At 35.0% G+C, this 23552-nt stretch overlaps 2 protein-coding genes across 12 annotated transcripts in view; one reads left to right on the top strand and one right to left on the bottom strand.

The window, feature by feature from the left end:
- CMC1 (C-X9-C motif containing 1) overlaps positions 1–14339 on the top strand; it is an 88542-nt gene extending 74203 nt beyond the window's left edge. For 7 of the 9 annotated variants that reach the window (XM_070238094.1, XM_001491435.7, XM_070238098.1 and 4 more), the window contains 2 exons: positions 10522–10612; positions 14074–14339. In XM_070238094.1, the coding sequence (XP_070094195.1) occupies positions 10522–10612; positions 14074–14194 (212 nt within the window). In that variant the 3' untranslated portion in view covers positions 14195–14339. Of the gene's footprint in view, positions 1–3398; positions 3494–10521; positions 10613–14073 lie in introns of all 9 variants that reach the window. The other 2 variants (XM_070238096.1, XM_070238097.1) reach the window with 1 other exon arrangement.
- A 1584-nt stretch (positions 14340–15923) lies between these two features.
- The window catches only part of AZI2 (5-azacytidine induced 2), a 28493-nt gene continuing 20864 nt past the window's right edge, over positions 15924–23552 (bottom strand). For all 3 annotated transcript variants that reach the window (XM_005600880.4, XM_005600881.4, XM_070238092.1), the window contains 2 exons: positions 20460–20578; positions 15924–18056 (listed from right to left, as the gene is read on the bottom strand). In XM_005600880.4, the coding sequence (XP_005600937.2) occupies positions 17644–18056; positions 20460–20578 (532 nt within the window). In that variant the 3' untranslated portion in view covers positions 15924–17643. The remainder of the gene's footprint in view (positions 18057–20459; positions 20579–23552) is intronic.

Raw genomic sequence — 23552 nt, 5'->3', positions numbered from 1 at the left:
CTTTGAAGGCTGTGGGGGGAACAAAGAGGGGACATGTATCAAAAATGTATGGTATAAACCAGACTCAGTCACTTATATTTCTCTTGCTTTGCCATTTTCTAAATCCTCCACCTCTGTCATTAACAATAATGCTCATGAATTCTATTTGGGGAGACTTAAAGCATCTCTTATGTGCAGACTTTTTTTAAAAGATGGGGTGATTTGGTGCTTTTCTTGGCCACAGTAGGCTGTGCTAATGTCTACCTTTCAAATTCTAATAGCACTTAAAATCTGAAACACAGAATTTAGCATTTCATTATGTACTGACTGGAGAAGACACTTTCTAATGTGTAAAATCCTTATTTTAAGTATTTAAATGTATTTTATGGGAATTCTGGAAAATGGGGTGTGGAACTAGAGAGTGAGGTATCTGATGTTCTTTACTTTAGATGATTGCTACATAGCATAAAAGCAGAGCAAATAAGCTGTAGCTTACTTTTTCTTATGCTAGCGATAGAATGTGCAGAGCCATCCTCACTTACTTCCCAGGTCTCAGTTGTGGCCTCATGTGAGATAACTGGCCTGGGTTAATTAAGTCTATTCTGTGGGCATGGACATTTCTGTTAGGTGTGGAGGTTTTTCCTGTGTTCTGATTGTGGAAAGAAGTAAGTGGAATTCGATAGTAGTTAACAAGTATTTTTCCAGAATTAAAAAGGCCTGGTTCTAGGCCACTCTGTACCATACTGTGTGATCTTGGAAATGTGACGTAGCCTACTTAACACTCAGTTTCTCATCTGGCAAATGAAGATAAGGGTAGTGCTTATCTGATAGTATTTTTTGTAAAATTCACGTGAGCTAATAAATGTAAAGTGCTCCATATAGTGCCTGGTACGTAATAAATACTCAGTATATTTTAGTGGCCATTATCGTTTTTTGTTCTTATTGCTATTATTAACACCTTTAAATACCTTGCAAAAAAATTATAAAGTTACATGAGAAAAATAGAAAAACAAAAAATTTGTCGCCTGAAATAAGACAGTTTCTTCTAAAGGGGAAATGAGTTAAGAACCATTTTAGACCCCGCTCAACATCTATGTATCATTGCCCTTTGATTTTCCATAAATAGAAATCATCTGTTCCAAGTGCTACATACTAAGGGCTCCTTGCTGGAATCACATCTTATTCCCATTAAACTTATATTCTAATAAATGGAAATAATGAATCTGAATAGTCCTCTCCAACTTTTTAATTTCAGCTAAACCCCTAAATTGTTTTGTTTTGTTTTTGGTGAGGAAGATTGGCCCTGAGCTAACATGTGTTGCCAGACTTCCTCTTTTTGCTCGAGGAAGATTGTCACTGAGCTAACATCTTCCTCTGTTTTGTATGTGGGTTGCCCCCACAGCATGGTTTGATGAGGGGCGTGTAGGTCTGCTCCTGGGATCCAAACCTGCGAACCCTGGGCCACTGAAGCAGAGTGTGCGAACTTAACCACTATGCCGCTGCACTGGCCCTAAACCCCTACTTTTTATGTAATGTCTTTTGAACTTTGTCTTTGGATGAATTCTAAATACAACCCTGACTAAACTCAAGAACTAATGATGATAGAGAACATTGTCAAAAATTTAGATCTGTGTCATTACATAACAGTCTATGCCATGGGAGAGATTATTTAACAAAACCATATTCATAAATATAAGGGTGAGTTAAATCAACTGAAGCCTAGTAGAAAGCCAGAATTATAAATTTTACACTCATTCATAGAATTTATTGATTTACTTATTCAGCTGTTTGTTGAATACCAGCTAAGTGGCTAAAGTTTATTGAATGATTATTTATACTTAGTTTTTATTTCCTTAAATATTGTATTTTGATTAGGTATTTTAATAGGCTTAAAAAGGATCAATGGATAGAAAAATATGCCTTAAGGAAAGATAAGGAAGATTATTGAGCCTAAAATGATCATAAAGTTCAAATCATGAAGCAATAGCCAACTCAGCACCAGCTGCCTATTTGCATCTCACCTGCAGTATAGGGAACTAAAAATGTCTAGAGCTGCGTTGTCCAGTATGGCTGCCACTAGTCACATGTGGCTATTTAAGTTAATTAAAGTTAATTATAATGAAAAATTCAGTTTCTCAGTTGCATTAGCCATGTTTCAAGTGCTCAGTGTGGCTAGTGGCCACAGTATTGGAAAGTGCAGAGAACATTTCCATCATTGCAGAAAGTTTTATTGGACAATAGAAATATAATGTGAGCCATATTTATAATTTTAAATTTATAGCAGCCACATTTTAAAAATGTGAAATTAGTTAAAAAAGATAAAATTAACTTCAGTATGGTATTTTATTTCATCTGTCATATGCAAAATATTATCTTTTCAACATGCAGTCAGTATAAAAATGATTAATGAGATATTTTACATAACTTTTTTCATCCTAAGCTTTTAACATCCACTATGTATTTTACACTTGCAACATGCCACAATTCAGTCTACCCACATTTAAAGTGTTCAAGAACCACATGTGACTAGTGGCTACCATATTGCACAATGCAAGGTTTAGAGGGTTACAAACCCAAGTTGACTGAATGAAGACACAACTACATGGTATTATTATTGAATTCCTTCCTGTGTCTGCCACTGTATAATAAACACGTTGAAGTTAGGAACCATATTTTGTATTTAATGAACACTTGATTAAGGAAATCATTATCCTAGAGAGTTGAAAATAAAAGCTCTGTTTAATGCATCATTGATAAGGAGCAAAGATTTTTGTTTGGCCTAATCCCCTCCTTGGCATTATGCAAATCAAAGATATTTCTGGACAGTAGTAGGACTTAAAATTTTAACGTTAAAAACTAATAGGTGATTTTCTCTCTTTATCTTAGTAGACGTCTCAGCAGCATTTGGTAATAATGACCGCTCCTTCTTTAACCCAGACCATCCCAGAAAAGATAGTCATCTGATGGACGATCTTTTATGTTTATCTTTATATTTTAAAATCGTGTTCAAAAAATGTACAAAAGAACAAAGGGATACTGACTTTAGAAATTTTAGTAAGAAGTAAACACAGCAAGCCCCAATTTTTATTCCATGTTTTCCTGTTTTGAAAATTTTGTATTTGAAATGGTCAATGTCCTTTGAATGCAACCAACTGTTTATCATGAACCTGGAACATATCTATCTTGTACATGCTGGCTCCAGATTTCAAACACATCTCTAATGGGTTCTAGTTTACCATTAAGCCTGCTTCTTGTACTTACATCTTTAAAATGCAACATTTTTGAAAACGCTGATGGCTACCTATTTTGTTAAAGAGAGGATGGCCATCTTTTTTCCTCCTTAATTTTAAAATGTTTCCATTTTTAGACTTATACGTACCATAAATACTGTTTCCTTCTAATTATCTTTGTTTATACAGCTACCTTTCACATTTGGATCAAGGAAATTTCAGCACTCAGATATCATAAAAGATGGATGCTGCCATATCTCCTTTAACACAATGGAATTGTACAGGTTCTTGTTACATAATATTGCATGAAAAATCCCTCCTGTTGAATGACTAATGGCATGAGAATACCATATTTCTTTTTTGTCCTTCAAAATGTACTATTTACTCATCAGTTCCTGATTTGGGGAAAGGTCATCTAGGATATTGTCATCTGAAGATTCAGAATCGATGATTACGCTTATACAATCAATTTCACCATCATCATTAGAGTCTAGAGTACTGCTGCAGGTTTCTTTGCATTCATCTTCTGATTCATCTAATAATTGTGTAGCATCTTTTTGTCAGTTTTCTTTTTTCCATTATAGGCAGTGTATTAGTTTACTATTGCTGCTGTAACAAATCATGCAAACTTAGTAGCTTGAAACAACACAAAGTTATTATGTTACAGTTCTGTAGTTCAGAAGTCTTACTGAGGTCTTACTGACTTAAAATCAAGATATTGGCAAAGCTTTCTGGAGGCTCTATGGAAAGTCTGGTTGTTTCAGCTTCTAGATGCCTGTCTTAGCTCGAGCTGCTATAACAAAAATACCATAAATGGGATGACTAATAAACAACAGAACTTCATTTCTCACATTTCTGGAGGCTGGAAGTCCTAGATTAGGTTGCCAGCTTGATTAGGTCCTGGTAAGAAGCCTCTTCAGGGTTTCAGACTGCTGACTTCTTTTTGTGTTCTCACATGGTGGAGAGCAGAGAGAGGAAGCAAGCCCTCTCATGACTCTTAGAAGGTCATTCTTCTCATTCATGAGGGCTCCACCCTCATGACTTTATCTAATCCTAATTATCTCCCAGAGGTCCTACTGCCTAATGCCATTGCATGGCTGGGGAGTAGGGGAGCAGAAGGGTTTCAACATATGAATTTTGAGGGAACACAGTCAGTCTATAAGAAAGCCCCTCATTGTTTGGCTGGTGTTCCCCTTTTGCCATCTTTAAAGCCAGCAGGGTAACATTTGTTTGACCCTGCTTCCATCATCATATCTTTCTCTTCCGTTTTTTTTCTGCCTCCTCCTTCTACTTTTAAGGCTCCTTGTGATTACGTTGGGCCCACCTAGGTAATCCAGGATAATCTCCCTTAAGATCGTCTGATTAGCAACCTTAATCCCCCTTTGCCAGGTAACCTAACATATTCACTGGTTCTTGGAATTAGGACTTGGACATCTTTTGGGGCTATTATTCTACCTAACATAGTAATAAAATTAAAAAAAAAAAATCTCAAATCTCAACTGTGTTCAAGGAGAGCAAAACCCAAAAAGACAACATTTATACAGTCATGCATTGCTTAACAAGGGGGATGTGTTCTGAGAAATGCGTCCTTAGGTGATTTTGTAGTTGTGTGCACATCATGTAGCGTGCTTACACAAACCTAGATGGTAGATAGCCTACTTGACACCTAGGCTATATGGTACTAATCTTTTGAGACCACTGCTGTATTTGTAGTCCATAGTTGACCAAAATGTCCTTATATGGTACATGATTGTATATTCATGAACAATGATGTAATACAGTAGGCAATACAATAAGAAAACTAATGTAGTAATGAAGGTTTATTTCACTGTTGCATCATGCTTCTAGGTGATTCTATCATTTTGTTTTCTTATTATTTTAGTCATTTTTTACATCCTTGGGGATAATTGATGAGTCATGATGAAATAATTCCTAGGATGATATAGTAAAATCTTTCAAGATATAGGAAAAATAAGACCACTAAGAGTCTATATCATATCTTAGCTTTGTAACAGTCATGATCCAATGAACTTATATGATAATTGCAAGATAAAATAGTTTTATTGTATTACAAAATATGTCAATTTTCTTTGGTTTTTTGGAAGGCCTCTAAAACATAAAAGTCATAAAATATCATCTTTACAATAGTTAGAACTACTCATAAAAGAAACTCAAAAACTAAAATTGGGTCCGATGGACCCTGATTATATACTTGAGGCTCAATCACTTGGTTTCCATGACTTCTCTAACGCCACATAGTCCTCCCCATCTTTCTAGTCTCCTCACTCTCTGCTACACCCTTAAATACTGGTGTTCCTCAGTGGTTGAATAGGGCCTCTTTTCTTTCCATTATTTTTAATGAGTTACTTCTATCAAAACAGTGTCTGCAGACTTGCTTCAGACCCATATAGTTAACTACCTTTTGGACAACTCTACTTGGATGTTTCACAGGCCCCCTGGCTGAACGTGTCTTAAACTCATCATCATCTTTACCCCGTCTCCCTCCACTGGCTCCCACCAAAAGAGAACAACATCATATGCTGTTCTTTTTCTGGTGTTTTTTAAGTCATCAAACTGTGCATCATGCTCCCAGCAAGGAATTTAACAGTTATCCTTGCCTCCTTCATCTCTTACCCTCCTAACTAATTTTACTCCAAGTCCTGTCAAGTTTCAGTTGTAGTCATCTACATTCCCACTTCATTGGCCCTTTTAGCCCCTTGCCATCTCTTGCTTGGATTAGTGTACTCACTTCCTAATGCATTTTCCTATTGTTTCCATTCCTGCCTCCCCTGCCTGCTCTTCTCGTTCTCTGCAGAAGGAAATCTGATTATGCTGTTCCACTGTTTGAAACTCTCTAAGGATTTCCATTGCCCTTAGGACAAAGCCTTCCTACCAGTCATGATTGGTACATGCCTTTCCTCCCCACCTGCTATCCACCAAACACACACACATGCATGCACACACAACCAAATAACCTGAAAAGTTCCCGCTCTTCTGGATTACTCTCTGTAATATGTCCTGCCTGTTGACCTTCAGACCTTCTCCTGCACCTTGCCCTTTGTCCAGAACACTCTTCCTCCTCCTCTTTGGCAGGTCTGTATAGGTTGTAGCTTAAAAGTACTTCTCATGGGAAGTCTCTCGAATAGGTTTGGAGATCCAATTCTGTGCTTCCATAGCACCCTCCCTGCCCTTCCCCTCTCAGAGTAGATGTCAAACTCAACTCTTAGCATTTTTTACCTGTCTTCCTCAGAGATTGTTTTTAGCTCCCATAGGGCAGGAACGCTCTGTTTTGTTCAGCGTGGAAACCCTAGAGCCTAGCACAGTGCTAGGCTCATAGTAAGTACTTTGAAATTTTGTTGAACGAATGAATGATATTTTGTGAGCTTACGGATAAGTACTGAAAATATGTGAAAAAAATAAAAATTTTAATTTATCGAATCAGTTAATACCTATGAAACCTGAAATAACCCATTGGACAGTGCCTGCACATAGTAAACACAAAAAGTGTTAGCTATTATTATTGTTGTTGTTGCTATTGTGAAGGCAGGAATATAAGTGAGTTTTTTCTTTTTCATTCTACTTTGGTAATTTAAGAAAAAATTAATGAAATATTTACGATTGGATCTCTTCTTAAACATTAAGGTGACAGCCTGATTTGGCGATTTCCCATCTGTAGTATTTTAGATTTACCTTTGGACAGTTTTAAAGGGGTGAGTGCAGTGAAGAAGCCACTGTTTCATATGTGTCTTATGAGAGATCCTCTGGTTTCTGCATGTCATGTTTTTCCATTTGAACGATTAGTTTTACAGATCCCTTGAAAAAGTGTGGAATTTTGTTGTTGTTAGAATTTTTACTGGCAAATACTCACTGATAGACCTTTTTCAACTGTTTGAACAAATCACGCTTGTCCTAATTAGCTTCTCATCCAGTCTGGAATTATTTATAATATTAGGTTTTGTTTGTAGGTTGCATTGGCCTGAATTCTTTCCAAACATCAGCCTACTGGGGTCATTGACTTAGAGGTTGCAAAGAGATCTACAATTTTGTTACTAGATTTTATAAACAGAGGTACATAAAGTCAGAACTGTTTACAAAATCTTTCACATAAAATACTGTTCGTGCTGACGGTTATATAGAATGATGTGCTTGTGGCCTTGCGGCCTTGGTTTCCTTCAGCTGAGTAGTCTTCAGAAAGGAGAGGGTGTCTGTTGTCTTCATTGTCTCTGCCTTGGTTCAGGCCTCCATCACTGCATCTGAAACTGGGGAGCTCAAACCTGAGAGTGACCTCCTGTCATCTTCAGGCACTTTTAACTTCACAGTTTCCAGAGGGGATGATGATTACTGAGAGCTGCACAGCACTTAGGCACTGTCTACAGGGACCTGACATGACACTGTTCACTATGGCAGTCTTCACTTAAAAGATTGCTTTTCCTGAGAAAAATTAGTTTTAGATTTTAATTTATATTAAAAATTTAAAACTGCAGACACCTTTATCTGGAGGAAAATCTTACTAAAAGTCAGCACCTACCCAACACTCTCCAAATTGTATCATTTTTAGTTCTATATTTTTAAAAGCTCTTATGATTCAATAACTGGTCAAAAGATCTTTTGTACATTATATTTAAAGTACATTTCTGTTTTTATTCTTATCCACTTCTATATAAGGAAAAAGTTTTATGCATAAGATTTCCAGTTGTAGAGTTGATGATATATTATGAATTTAGAATCATTTTAAAATCTGCCCTACTACATGTGTTTAATAGGCAAGACCTCCTAAAAGTTTATCATTTAAATTCAATTGAAGTTCCGGATTTAAAGGTGAAACCATTAAGATGATGGTATAGTCACACAAATATTACACATAGATTAATGTTAAAATTCTAAATTATATTGGTATCCAAATGTATCTTTGCTTTTTGTAATACTGGAAAAAATAGGTACTTTATAAATATTTTACTGATTAAGGAAATAAAAGTCCTGGAAAGTTAGAAATAAGTACTATATCTAAAGGTAGTTGTATAAAAATTCATAAGACTAAGATTTTAAAAAATTATAAATTAGCGGAGATATAAAGGAATGGTTTTAGTCAAAAACATGAGACATTGGGGATTATTTCTTTTAATTTGATATGTTTTTAAATTCTCTCTCATTGAATGCTTTAGTTCTAACTAGATGACTAAATTTGCAAAATAAGTTGCTTGAGACCGCCTAAATGAAAAGTGTAAAACATCGAGTACCTGGTATTTCTATTTCCATGCACAGTTGTTGCTCCATAAATTCTTATCCATGGCTTAATTAAGAAACCTTATTATTGGTTATTTAAATATTAAAATATTTGAAAGTTCCATAAATTGAGTTATAAACAATTCCAATCCATTATCTCTCTTACTGCTTTTATATGGAGGCTCCCTCCAAATTTTCTGTTATGTAAACTGGAAATTATATAGACTACATGTACTTGATTACAATAGGATTACTTTACTTAGACTAAAGTTGGGAGAAGACTTTATCTCTTTCTATTTTTCCTAGATGTACTTGATCCAAATCTTATTATACCCAAACAGTATTTTTACCAATTGTTTATTATATAGTACTAAGTGGTTTCTTTTAGAGAAATGAAGGTTTACGACAGAAAGAATCTCATGTTCTTGATATTTTAAAGAAAAAAAGCCTTGAATGCTTTCTTTAAGCACATTTCTTTAAACTTTGGAAAACCTTTTAATCATCTCTACTCTCACTGTTTATTGATACTCATTTGTATTACCTTAAAATATACTGAAGTAAATGAAATTTTATTTTCATAGTCTTTAATGGTAATTAAAATTGTTATTTATATACAAGTGTACAAGCTTTTTAACGTTTAACGTAACATTGAAAGACAGAAGCAATTTAAATTGGATTCGTTTCAGAATACTATTTTAGACATCAGTTGGCAGTATTAGCAACATCACTATTATATGAACGTATGCTAATGTAGTATGAAAGAAGGATCCTCATTAAAATCTTGTTGCTAAACAAGTGACAAAAATCTTACAAACAGCTTGAGGCTTCAGGCCAGTCGCAGTTATCCCTGAAGAGATTTGGACAAGTGTGAAAATATATAGACTGTGCCTTTATTGCAATCAGAACACATAAATGCTCTCTTGCATCAATTCCCTACTAAGGACATTTTGCTCATATTAGGGAAAACAAATCTTAAAATAATGCGATACCTAAGCATTCTATTGTGAATTTCTCAAGTGTAAAAGTATTGGGTTTGTTAAATTCAGAAAGTAGACTTTTGATAATAGTCATGATTTTTGTGTTTTCCAGAAAAGGACTGGGGTTTGCTTAACTAGCATATTTCCATAGGCAAAACTCATGATGCTAATGATCCTTCTTCTAGACATTATCTGAGTGAACTGAGTGACCGCTCCGGGTCTCTGAGGTTACAGTAAGGGTAAAGTGGTGCAGAGGAGTCAGCCCGGGGTTCATCACCACCATGGAACATGGCAGTTCCCTTAAAGAAGCCCTTAGTCTTCTGGATTAATTTAATGTACATATTCCCTTTGAGGATTGCCCCTGTCTTGATTTTTACTTGGTATCATGATCTTTACTTCTAGAAAGGTAGATCTTATTGCCATGCTATAAGTAGAAAAATTAACATGTAGGAATGCTAATGACATTCCAGAGTGAAATGTTAATGGACTTTTTGATAGCCATGCAAACTTTGGATAGCCTCAGGCTCTCCACTGATAACTAGCTGATTGTAAGTCAACTTTGAGTTTTTGAGTTGTAAGGGTTCCTTAGTCAAATTCTCTCAGTCTGATCTGGCGCGTGTGCCCAGCTCATCTGCACAGAGAGGAACAAGAACATTTGTAGTTGGAATAAGAGATACGTGATTAGGTTCAGGAATCAGAGAGCAAATGGTGGTACTGCTGGGACTAGCCAACAAGGAGCTGAAGGAAGCTAATCCTGTGTGTCTTTTAAGTAGAGTATTACATGTCACCCATAATTTAATGTGACCAACCACATTAAATTATTTGAATTAAAGTAATTTCCTGCATCTGTTGTCCTTGTTCCACTTCTACTCCTCACTCTAACTTAGAGGTCCTCTCTCCCTCCTTGCAAATCGCATTCTTAATTTTTACAAAGTAGACGATGCTCAGTGTACTCTGCCTTTTGTTCATGTTCGTGTCTTTTGTGGAGTGTGAACTCTGTGCCAAGAACAATCTAGGTCATAGATGTTAAATGAATGAATATTTTAGAGCTGTTAATAATTATATTGATGTCATTACCAGTTAATGTTTTCCTTCCAAATTTTCTATTTCAGATTTTACCAAATGTTGCAAGGACTCTGGAGTCCTTATGGTAGTAAAATGCCGGAAAGAAAATTCTGCCTTGAAAGAATGTCTAATTGCTCAGTAAGTAGTTACCTCATAGTGTTTGTGCTTCTGTATGTGTGTAATATATGTAGGAGGTAAGAGTATGTTATTTATCTCAATATATATTCTGTACTTCCCCCCACCAAATCCATCATATTGTTGGCTGAATCTAAAATTTCAGTTTGTTAAAGATTATTCTAAAAAAAGTAACACATTTATGAAGGGTCTTTTCAAGTTATGCGGGTTGACATTGTATCTGATTAGAAATATGAGGTCAGTAAACAAAAATATATGATTTTTCAAGTGATTTAACAAATTCCTTTTCATGAACAATTTGATCTATAGAATATATTATAGATGAGTTTATTTCTCTCTTCTAATGAAAAGATACTGAATTAGACTATCTCTAAGACCTTTGCCAGCCTTGTGATTTTTTGGATTAATTTAATTTAACTCTTAGGAAAGTTGCAGTAAATCAAATGAAGGATACAAAGGCAAATTTAGATTTCTGAAGTTAAATTAATTTTAAAAATAATTCTTAAATTTGTTCACTGATATTTTGTTGTAGTTCCTTGAATCGTAAAGTAAAAATATGGGAAATTCTTTGAATGCAGGTGCTTTTTGTTGTATCTCCCCACATTTTATTACTTATGTTATTGACAGACAGTACTTGGCAGTACTTAAGTAAATACAGTTAATTAATAGTTGTGAGACTGTAGTTTTGGTAAGCCCTTATTTCCTTCTGTACTCTGCTCCCCTAGCCTGTGAAGCATATATGTCAGTATGGCTTGATGCTTCTTAGGGAATTAGATAAAGAGAAATTAATGGTTATCTGAGTCTTATATTTGTCTTCTTTTCTTTTCTTTTCTTTGTTTTTGGTGAGGAAGATTCGATGTGAGCTAACACCTTTACCAATCTTCCTTTTTTTTGCTTGAGGAAGATTATCCCTGAGCTAACATCTGTGCCAATTTTCCTCTGTTTTGTATGTGAGTTGCCACCACAGCATGGCTTGATGAGGGATGTAGGTCTGTGCCCAGGATCCCAACGTGCAAACCCAGGCTGCTAAAGCGGAGCATGCCAGACTTAACCACTATGCCACAGGGCCATCCCCTGTTTTCTTTTTTGATAACAAATAATGTACATATAAATTTATGGATTTTTTTTCAAATGCTGTAGTTGGAAGACTAGAGATTATTTCAATTAATATCTACATTTATAGATGAAGAAACACTCTCTAAGGTCACATGTTTTTTCTCAAGTTAATAATAAATAAAAATAATTGTAATAGCAGCCCTTATTTATGGTCCAGGACCTGCACTAAGTGTTTCCTGTAGAGGAGTAAGAGTTCATTCTGTGACGACTTATTCTTCTAGTTCTAGTCCCTAGTGCTCCCAAGAGATGTTTAATCGATAAATGAACCTCTTTAACTTCTGTGTGACTGACTGAATTGGTTGAATTCTTTTACATATTGATTAAAGAATTTTTACACCCTAGTTTCAATCATCATAACTTGTTATGATTAGTTTGACAAATCATCCCTCCTTCCAGACAGGGCAGCACTGAAGCAGGAAGGACAGGAGCATGGACTGTGGAGAAGGCAGCCTGGGCTTGACTCTGGATCAGCCAGAGCTTAGCGAGCCGTGCGACCTGGGGCAGGTTCCTCACTCTAAGTTGGGTTAATTATTCCCCATGGAGTGATTGTGAGGTACTATGTGTAAACACATTACCATAATGCCTGGCACATAGTGGGTACTCAGTAAATGTTAGCTCTTTTTTTAATTGTATTTGTTAGCTTTTATCTGAATATTAATCATTTGAATATTCTTCCATCTCTCATCTCAGAAATAGGAGGGGAAAATAACAGGTTCTAGTCCGTTCTAGGGGAGGAACTAGGAAGGATGAGAGGAGGCTGCTTGTTTGTTTAGAGGAGAGATAAGCAGTGAAGGAAACAAAGAGGGATGTGACATTTGCTGAAAGTAGATGCAGTTACTAAGGAAGAATTTTGCTTGACCTTAGGTATCAACGTACTCTAAGAAATAGTATTTTTTCATTTGTGAAAAAGCAAGTGCTCTGCTTTGTTATTTACTATTGACATTCCTTGAAATGAATGTAGCCACTACCCTCTCTCATCTCTTCATAGTGACATCTTGAAACATTAATTGTTTGTGCTCTTTTATTTCTCGCTGTCTTATCTTCATTCCTTCCTCAATAAACTGCAATCTGACTTCCGCCCTCACTCCACTGAAACTGCTCCTCCCAAAGGTTCTGGTGGGTTCGTGGTAGCCAAATCCAATGAACATCTTTTCATTTTTTTCTCTTTTACTTGACCTCTCTCTAGAACTCACTTAAAATTCACTTCTACCTGGCTTCCTATATAATGCTCTTTCCCATTTCCCTAACTTTTCTACCTACTTCTCAGCCTTTTCTTCCTTAATCTGTTCCTTAAAGTGGGTTCCCCAGTTCTATTCTCGAATCTAGAGAAAGCTCAGTTTGGACCTATGGATTCAATTACTTCCTATAGGTCCTGACATGTCTCTGCTGCTTTTTTCACGTCTGAGACTGAACTCTTCCTGCATCATGTGTCTTTGTGAATTAGACAGTTGTCTAGAATCTAGAATCTTCCTTGTCTCTCCTAACTCTAATTCATTATTTCCTATTGACTTCATTTCCTTAAAGGTCTCCTGGATCCATTTCATCCTTTTCATCACAACTCCTTTGGCTTAGGCCCTCATCATTTCTTGTCTGGATTATTGTTAACAGTTTATTTATAGGACATCCAGCTTTAACCTTTCTGCCCCCTTTTAGCCTGTCTGCCACATGCTCTCAGATTCATCTGACATGTAGCTGATCTTACAGTTGCTCTGTTAATAGTGCCCCATTGCCTTCAGGGTAGATTTAACTTCACAGTATGGCGTAAGTGGACCGTCGTGATTTGGCCTTTGCGCATTCCAGCCTCTTCTCAAGCGTTTTGTCCTCTGTGCATAATCTGCTTTAGTGGCACCAATTTACCTGCAGTTCTTCAGGCATCACAGTTCCTCCTCATCTGTGGTGGCTTTCTACATGTGCCTTCTATATGGGTTTCTGTTGGTCGTTCAAAATGCAACCTAAGCATTTCCCCATGACATCTCCCCGCTCCTCCACGTCTTCTCCATGTTTCCATGGTGCACTGGGCCATCCTCTATTATAGCATTTTGTCTACTTGATAGTAATGCAGTCGTTCCTTGTCTGCTCTGTAACACCACTGGCTCCTTGGGGTTAGGTGCTGTGCTTCTCATTGCTGTATTCTGGGACAGGGCTATTCAAAAAAGACAGTATTTTCTTTTTTTCCCCTTTTCTTTAACTAGTTTGGAAGTCTGATGTTTACAATGAATTTATGACCATTACTAAAAATCTATTTCTAAAGATTGTGCCTGATGACCTGGATATCTGAATATTATTAAGCTTACATTAAATACTTGCAAAGTGATTCACTTTAAAAGATTTTCATTTCCTTCTTGTAGCTATAATGATCCAGCCTTTTATGAAGAATGCAAAATGGAATACCTGAAGGAGAGGGAAGAATTCAGAAAAACTGGAATTCCTACCAAGAAGAGGCTCCAGAAGCTTCCCACAAGCATGTAGACAGATAGTCAAGTGATACTCAGGAACTCTAATATTCATGGAAATTGCAGTCACCTGAAATAATGGACTCAAGGAAGTGTGTTTCCTTTATCCTAAATTATGGAAGTAATTAATTTTACCTGAAATAAAGATTTTTTTTTTTAAATTTCAAAGTTTATTAAATGGGATAGGAATAAATAGTGAAATGGAATATGGTTTGCCTGATCATCATGGATTTCTCGTTTTTCCACAACTATAGTTCTCTAACAGTAATATTGGTTTTTAGGGTTCCATTAGGGATCTTATGTTACTCTCTTCCAATATATAGACTAATGGCTAAACATGGGGGCTACAAGTAACTGAAGGAAAGCAGGAATGGACCACCTTCAATGTGTTAAAAACTAGGCAGTAAAGCAGAATGGTTAGGAACCAGAAGCCTTCCTGCTTCTACCACTTATGAGCTACGCAACCATGAAAATAAGTCTCATACAATTATTGTGAGGATTAACTGAGTATTGCAGGTAAGTAGAGTACGTAGGACAGTGCCTTGGACATGGCAAATGCTCTTTAATGCTTATTGTTGTTATTAGTAGTAAAGACTTATTTGGAAACATAGATAAGTACTTAAATATGAATTAATTTTATTTACATCTTTGATGGAAAATTTGCTAAAACGTATTATTACATTCTTTGACCTGTTAATTTGGCTACTTAAAATATTTTAATCTTTTTTTAAAAGTCTTTATAAGGGTGAATGACCATTTTGTAACATAGTAATGGTTTCAGAAGCTACTGTAAAAAATTTGTCTCAATGCAGTAATTTGGTCCTAGGTTGGGCTTTTATATTAAAAGTTGCTCTTTTTTTCCCCATGAGCTGTTAACTCTTCACTATAGCCACAGCGACCAGTTTCTAGGTAAGTAAATTTTATGTATATTTACGTAGTTTTCATTAAAATCACAATTTTAAATTACTACCTACTAGGATAAGATTTAGCTTTGGCCCCAGTCCCATGAAGTAGGTCTGAGAGGTTTTTTTTTTTAAAGGACTTAGTTAAAGCAAATAGCAAACAGGATGCTAAAGAAACAATGAGATCTTCAAGTTCCACACTTGACTACATAGGTATGTCCCTTCTCTACTTATGAATTAGGTTCCATTTTGGCAGAACCTCAGTTTCATTTTAGGTAAGATGTAAATTTTATTTTAGCTAATATAAGATCAAGAGGAAGGAACAGTGGCTTTTTTGTTATTAGCTGTGTTCTCTTCATTTTGTTGAGTTATAGAATGTTCTGAACTGAGTTATCATTATAAAAATCTAAACAATAAAGAAATTTTCAAGGGAAGCCCTTCAGAGCATGTTTTGGCTGGTATGAAAGAAGTCAACATAAAATTTTCCATTTTAAATAGATTATAAATGGCCCATTCTCTCATTTCTTTGAATCTTATGTAGAGCAGAGGTGATCATAAAGTGTGCATTTAAAATTTATGGCTGGGTAAAAAATATTTTGTTAATCTTTCCTAAAGGGTCTTACACATCATTTATTTAGCACTTTAAACTGTCAAGAACATCAACCACTGACTTTCTAGCATACCTTTTTGATAACTACCCTATTGTTTGGAGGGAAAAGCATTTTCTCCACTCAAAATAAGTTGGTTTAACAAGACAAATGTCTGTTATACGAATCAAGTTAACAACTAACAATTAGTACCTGACCTTGAAATATACAGGCAGGGACAATGTCTCACATCCACTTCAATTTCAAACAAAAATAATTTATTTTAATTAAACAATTTCTTGGCATTGTTCAAAACATTAGTCAGGCCATTAGCTCATACAACTTATTTTCTTTACAAAGGAAAATGTCCAATCTTGTTTTTAAAAAAAGCAAACCAGTAAGCTACATTAGAGATTAGATATAATATACAGCCTACGCAGCCACATGAGAGAGAGGTTCTGCTGCTTTGTTATTACACAGGTAGTTGCTTCCCTCAGCTAAAGCCTGGAGTCTTGCATTTGTTTTATGCTTATTGGGTTTTGTTCTATTACTTGGCAGGAGATTGTACTCCCTTGAGTCAGCTGTGTTCATTGGTCAGAATAAATTCCAGCATCTGACACCAATTCCATTAATCAAAGACAAGCTTGAATAAGTGAGTAAGATAATAGAAAGACAAAAATATCTTGTGAACAGTGAACACTGTTTATGTATGTATGCTATTCAGTTAATATAGGAGATATCTGAAGTATTCTTTTGAATTCAAGATATTAGAAACTGTCTATCAAAAAGGATAAAGGCCTCCTACATGAAACACTTTATCTCAGGCAAAAGATTCATGAACCAAGTAATACATTATATTACTAATATTCTTAATACTGCTACCTTGAAAGAATTTAAATAAATTTCCATGTGAAGCCATCCTTGTTATTTCTTTGTTTATAAATGACAGGCCACTTAGAGTCAAAGAGTTTGGGGACATTTCATGATTCTATCAATACAGCACAGAATTTGGTTTCTACAATTTAAATTCCTAATTTAATTAAAAATCACTTTCTCAATTAGTAAAATGTTACATTTCAAAACAAAGTCTAACAATTTATAAGCTGCTCTACATAACAAGTGGGTGTAGACCCTTTGCAGAAAATGACTTTATACAGTTCAACACACATCTAGATTTTCACTATGGACCACTGAAGGGACAGATTAGACTGAAACCTTTGTGCTGCTTTTTCTACTTCTAATTGGATGATGTATAGGATTATAATAGGTTATTCACACACCACATAGTTTTTCAACTATTTCATCACTTTTTTAAATTAGGACTTAAGGGATGTACTGGGACAAAGTTGGCTTCAATAATGAGGTTACTTCAAGTCTTAAAATTCAAATTGCAATTCTAAATTTTAACAACATTGTGATTAAAAAGTGACTTTAAATCTTAAACTTTGAAACACAATAGCATATAGAGATTGAATAACCTAGATCCTATTATTCCACTGTACTATTTTTCATATCTTTATGCATTAGGTCAACAGAAATATAATCTATTCACATTGCCATTTGCTTCTTTATGCAACTTATATGATTTTTCTCTGATATTAATGGCCTCCTTTATTTTTATGAATGGATATTTAGGCATTTCATACACTTTGTTAAAACCATGTCTAAAAACTTTCAATTCCATTTTTTGAGAGGCAGAAATTTACAATTATTACCAAAGGTAGAATTGTCTTTCTGAAACATCTTATTTATTAATTTGTTAATTAGTAGCATATATCTGATTCTTAGCCAGAATATGGAGCTGGAGGGTGTTCTTTCATACTGGAAAATCAACTACATAATACAGTACAGTATGTGCAAATGTATATAGTGAAGAACTCTGCAAGTTTAATCAAAATTTGCTTTCAGTTTGTTAAATAATTTCTTGAACCACTGAGGGAGATACAGCAACCTCGTGACCATAAATTTCTTCAGAATTAATTCTTATAAAGGCAGTTTTGATTATGTTGATCCAAGTAATGCAATGGTGGCAGAATGGATAAAGGCAGAGTTTTATTTTTAGCTTCCCCAAATGGTGTCTCACTCGATTTAGGAGGGCTTGGGAATACCCAAGAATTATCTTCCAGAGAATTTCTGCCATAAGAGCTGTGTTCTTGAAAGTTTGTACCATCATGAGGAACGGAGCGCTCATTATCTGTCCATGACTGGAGAATTGCTTTCTCTGATAAAATCTTTATATCTCCCGGTAAAGGGGAAGATGTAGTATGACAGAGAGTTTTGCCATTTGGTGAGACAGGAAAATGTCTTCTGTATGTTGCAGTACAATTCGTCAAGTGCAGTTTTGTGCTGTCTTTCCCAAGGTCTTCCATGCATCCTACTGGGATATAGGCTAAAAAGAAAGCACAGGCTACATGTCAGTTGTCATGGCATTTGTGATCATAAAATATGTAATACTTCATTAATTTGGTTGAATCTAGAAGTGAAAATAAAATTAACATTTCCAAGTTAGTGTGATCACTGGGGCACTGTGACTGGAAGATAGATGACAAATGTTCTGAGTTCTAATTCTGGATCAGCTATTTACTGACATTGGACTTTAGGTAAGTCACTTAACTGCTCCAGGTGTCATTTCTCTCGTCTGCCAATGGACATAATCCTGTCCCGCCTATATCTTAGGGCTAATAAAGATGAAGAATTTAATATTTTAAAAAGTTGGAAACCAATAAAGTTAAAATACAAGTAAAGATGCTATTCTTGGCTCTTAATGTGGCTGGAGAAGGCTTGCAGACTGTTTACGTGTCAGTGGAGACTAAGAAAGGTGTTACTCGGTTTAACTTTATTAAATATGATATCCCTTTCCTTATAATCTTTGTTTCACAGGTGGTCCAAAAGTAAATTTTGCAGAAATAATTATACTGTGAATTGGTGAGACCCAAAGGAAGTTTTAATAAACATTCAAAGGCTTTTATGGATAAAACAGTTTTAAAACTTGTTTTTTTAATGGTAGATGTAATGGTTTATGTTTAATGTAATGTACTGTTAAACAATCTAAATATTTAATGGTAAATGTAAATTCTGCTATGGTCACAATATGGGTCAAGTAAAAAAAAAATAGCAAAAAAACGTGTTTAGTATACATCTAATGGCTTAGAAAACACTGCTGTAAAGCTATTATTTAGCCACAGCCAACAGAATGGTAGTGTGAGCTTTTCCTCCTCCTCCAATCAACCTACCAAGGCAGGAAAGAAAACTTCATCCTAAGCCCAAGAAGGATGCCAAGTGCAACTAACTAACTATAGTTTAGAAGAAACTGAGCTGCATTATGAAATAAGCCCATTGCCTTTTTTCTTAGAAGGAGGGACAGGAGTGGGGGAGATGTGGAGCTAACAGTGCTCAGCTTCTGGACAAGGATGGTATGTAGGTCAGAAAAAAAAGTGATCCAGTCTCATCTCTGTCTACTCCTCAAAGCACTGAGTTCTATGGTGGGGGGTGGTGGCCTCAAGCCTGCCACTGTTGTAGGAAATGTGCTAGAAAACTTACGGCTCAAAGCACCAAAAGATGTATCCTTCACCAGCTCAGAAGGGACACATGAATAAGCCATTTCCAAATATGGAAAGAGCATTTCTCCTTTATTATTCTTTGGAAGTTAGACTTATTATATAACCAAGAGCCACAGTGAACACTCACTGCAAAATTACTGAGTGTCCCTTTTAAGAGAAGTCTTATGTCTACCATCAACTTATAATTGCCTCATATATAACCCTGGACACTGGAAAACTCGAGAAAATGAACCATAAATTAATTTAGGGCCTGCTGAAGTGCCATATTATTTTGCCTGATTTGTAAATAACTAACACTCTAGAAACAGAAAGGAATTCTGAATTTGCTTTTCCTTCCCAATGTGCAACATTTTCCCCCACTTCAGTAAGTGGAAAACTATTTATAAAATACAATTCTCTTGTGTCCTCTTTTAGGGACAATCTGAGCTGCAAATAATTTTAAATTAGATGGTGATTACTTTTTATAAAAAGTCCTATCTCATTCCTTTAAAAAGTAAATTTTAGAGCTTTCAAATTTATATTATGCAACTTTTCAGAAATAGAACTGTTATGTAATAAAAGGTACAAATGCACTGATTTTTCCCTGAGGTATAAAAATAGCTTTGTCAAAGCAGCCACTACTAGTTAACACAAAACTCAAAATTTTAGTCAGCCAAGCAATTAAATATGAAAGGCAAAGCGATGAAAATCTTTGGTTGGTTGAAAGGAATGAGGAGATAACACCTAGTCTCCACCTAAACTATCTGTTCTTTATGGAAAGAAAAATAAAGTTTACAAAAAATGAAAACCAAACAATGAATCAAAGTTATTTTTTTCAAAACAATTTCAAGAGCTAGGTCTTTGGTGTATTCTGTAGTACTGGAATGAAAAATAGCTTTTGGTGTCTTGGTGTCTTTTTTTTTTTTTTAAATATACGAAGTACTTGCGGTAAAAGGTCAACTAGAGCAAACTTAACACCTCAGCCTTATACACATAAGCAACACTTGGCTGAGAAAAAAGCCACAAGGGGAAAAGAATACAGTACTGAAGAAAAAACACATCAGCAACACCTTTATGTGTGAAGTTGACCAGTATGAGACTGAAGCCAAAGCAGAGAATGGGTAGGCTGTGAACATACTATATATACTTTGGCTTATCAAACTCATTTGATGAGATTTCGATAAGATACGATAGCTAGTCGCTCTTCAAGCAGTTTAGCTGGAATCAGTGGTTTCCAGCAAACACTGACTTACCTTTCTTGATTGCAGTTGGGGTTTTTAGTTTTCTTAGTAGTTCAGCTTGTACTTGAGTCACCAGATGTAAATTAGACATTTCTCTCCTCAGTTCCCAGTATGCATTTTGCATATTATCACTGAAATACAGGGTTTTTAAAAAAAAAGTTAATGATGATTCTATTTATGGACAGAAGTGAATAACTCGAAAATAGAAAGGAGCATATTTACATTTCTGCTCGATTAGTTTTGAGATGATGTAAATTAAATATAACTTCCCCATTAAATAACTGACATATATTTAATTAGGGCATTATAACAAGTGAAAAGGTTTTATTCATAATAATGACACTGACCTAACTTCTAGCAATTAACTGAACTCTATTAAACAGAAGGGTATTATAAAAAGAAGTATTCTAACCAATAGGAGTTTCTTACAGTTCTCTTCTCAGAACTGAGATTTTATTATGGCCTATAATGTACAGTGGTGTTAATATACTTAATAGGAGTATATTCTTCTTTTGCAAATCTGTTGAAGTATAAAGTGACATTCATTCATGTATGGATTTTAAATTTGTATTTATCTTTTGATTATTGAAATGCTGTATCAACTGCTGAATGTATACCCAGGCCCACATTAAAATAAAATTTAGTTTCATGTATTCTATTCTTTTATGTTTGACTGGGCTGTCTCATACTGTTGGTTCTACACCAATGTGACATGACAGCACAAGACATGAAGAGCCAGATGATTTCCTGGTAAGGGAAAAGGAGAGAGAGAGAGGATTATATGAAACAGAAATAAAACTTCACAAATGCCTCTCACAACTAAACGTATTTTATTTCAGTTATCTAAGAAATTATAAATTAGTTATTTTAATCCTAATTTGTATAAGTTTCATCTTCCACTAAACATTCTTATTTGGATATTCATGATTTTCTTCTTTGTTTAGGTTCTTTATTGCCAACTAAATAGATCGAAATCTTTATATATTCTTACTTTGCTGCACAAGAATACATAAAATATTAAACATGAGAACAACTGATCTCAAAGTAGTCACCAAGACCACTACTGCCTCTTGAAGACCCTAATTCTAGTAATAATGAAATCAAATTAGACAAACATGTCACTTCATGCTTCAATTTTTATCTAGCTATACAAAAACCTTTAAACAAACTTAAAGGGATAATACTCTTGATATCCAAATCTAATATCCTCATTATAGAAGCAAAAGATAATATTCAAAAAGAGAATTAGTTTGAATTATGTAAGGTTACATACCTTTTTAATCAAAATATTCCCATTCCACTCAGACCACAATTCTTTCGGTAGAAGCAGCAGAATAAACTTTATACTGCTTTTAAGAAAAATCTACTTGTTTTAGTCTGTTGTAAAAGACATTTGTCAACCAGTAGTCTATTAAAAATCACAGGGCTTTTTGCAGGTTTTTGATAGGTGTGAAATAATTACTTCACAAAAACTAGTTAACCACCTCTCCTTCACCAGTAAACATCTGAGATGTGTGCTACAATCAATGTTTCACATAAGAATCTGTCCTAAGTGTGAAGAGAGTTGTTGGTTCCTTGGTGCAATTCAGGGCATTCAGTATGCTTTCCAAAGAGTTACTCATATTACGCAGCAGTGAGTGTAAACACTGTACACGTGCTAATTCATGCAGTCATGATATGAATAATACAATTTAAAAATAGTGTTTTATTATTGGCGTGAGATGGTAAATCAGTACCTGACTTGGAGAAAACAAAGAAAAGATGATACCCAAAATAGTATTTGGGTACTGTGGTATCAAACACATTTAATCATTAAAAATAGCTAAGCATGTAAAATAAAAGAGAGAAACAACTGTAATAGAGGTGTTAAAGCAATGTCTAATATACATTTCCCAATTCAGTTTAATGAAAAGTGTTTACAAATTAGGTTAAACTAAAAAGTAGGTCACCAAGTTTAACATACATCTAGTCGTCTTTTGCCCTTAATGTTACCTGAATTGAAAACTATAGACATAACCATCTAAAATTATTACTAAGTATAAGCTCTCCCCCTTGTGGATAACAAAGTAATGGCAGTTACTTTACACTTTGTAGTTAAAGTGCTATAGTCTTCAAAGTATATCACAAATTTTTTTAATTCTATTTTTGAACAAAATGTTTCAGTCACTAATTAAGTGATACTGGAAAAGGCAGGTTGTCATTCACAAATCTTTATCAGAGTCCCAACTACCCTTTACTTATCTATGTATTTTTGAGATTGTATAAACCACATCCCCCCACCACCCTCCACCCTGGGAGTGTTGAACTAACTTAAGTTTTGCTTTAAATGCCATACAAGCAAATTCCTAATTATATATATAGTTGTCTGTAAAGATGTAAAACTGCTTGAACACTGAGATGCAACACTAAAGCACCCCAAATGAGAACCCTAAAAAATAAAATAAGATGAAACGAAAAAATAATGGTGGTTGAACATGTATTACGTGCTAGGCACTTCACCCACATTCTCATAACTTGGCAAACTGGGTAACCTAGTTCACACATGAGGAAACAGGTTCAGGAGAACTTACTCCACTCTAACACGTTTCTGTTCAAAGGCATCTTTTAGTTATCCAGTCTAATTAGACTAACTGCTACCCTTCTGGGGTAACATTTTTCATATCATCACCACCACCATCATCTTCATCATACATTTACCAAGCACCTACAATACACCAACTGCCAATACAACCTTCTTAGCCCCAGTATAAAATTTCAGACCTCTAAATTTTAAATGTGATGACACCTGCTTATCCACATTTCAAAAAGGGGGTACATGTCCTGCTTACAAAGTAAAATTGTGTAAAAGCCCAGTTTTCTTAATTTACACTATACATTCAACTCTTTAAAACTGAAATGAATATTCCTTTTGTAGGAAACATCTACTTAATTGAGTTTTTACATCAGCCATACAATAAATTTTCAAAAGCTAAAGAAAAATATGAACTATTACATTCCACCAGAGGAACTAAAATAAAAGTATGGGATAATCTTAGCCAAGAGCCAGAGACTTAGAAATGTATATTTTGACAACTACATCCCCCCAAACAAGTGTTGTCTTTCAAA

The sequence above is a fragment of the Equus caballus genome, chromosome 16 (assembly GCF_041296265.1).
Source record: "Equus caballus isolate H_3958 breed thoroughbred chromosome 16, TB-T2T, whole genome shotgun sequence".
Lineage (NCBI taxonomy): Eukaryota > Metazoa > Chordata > Mammalia > Perissodactyla > Equidae > Equus > Equus caballus.
Note: the sequence above shows the minus strand (reverse complement) of the source record. Positions and strands in the feature narration are given on the sequence as shown.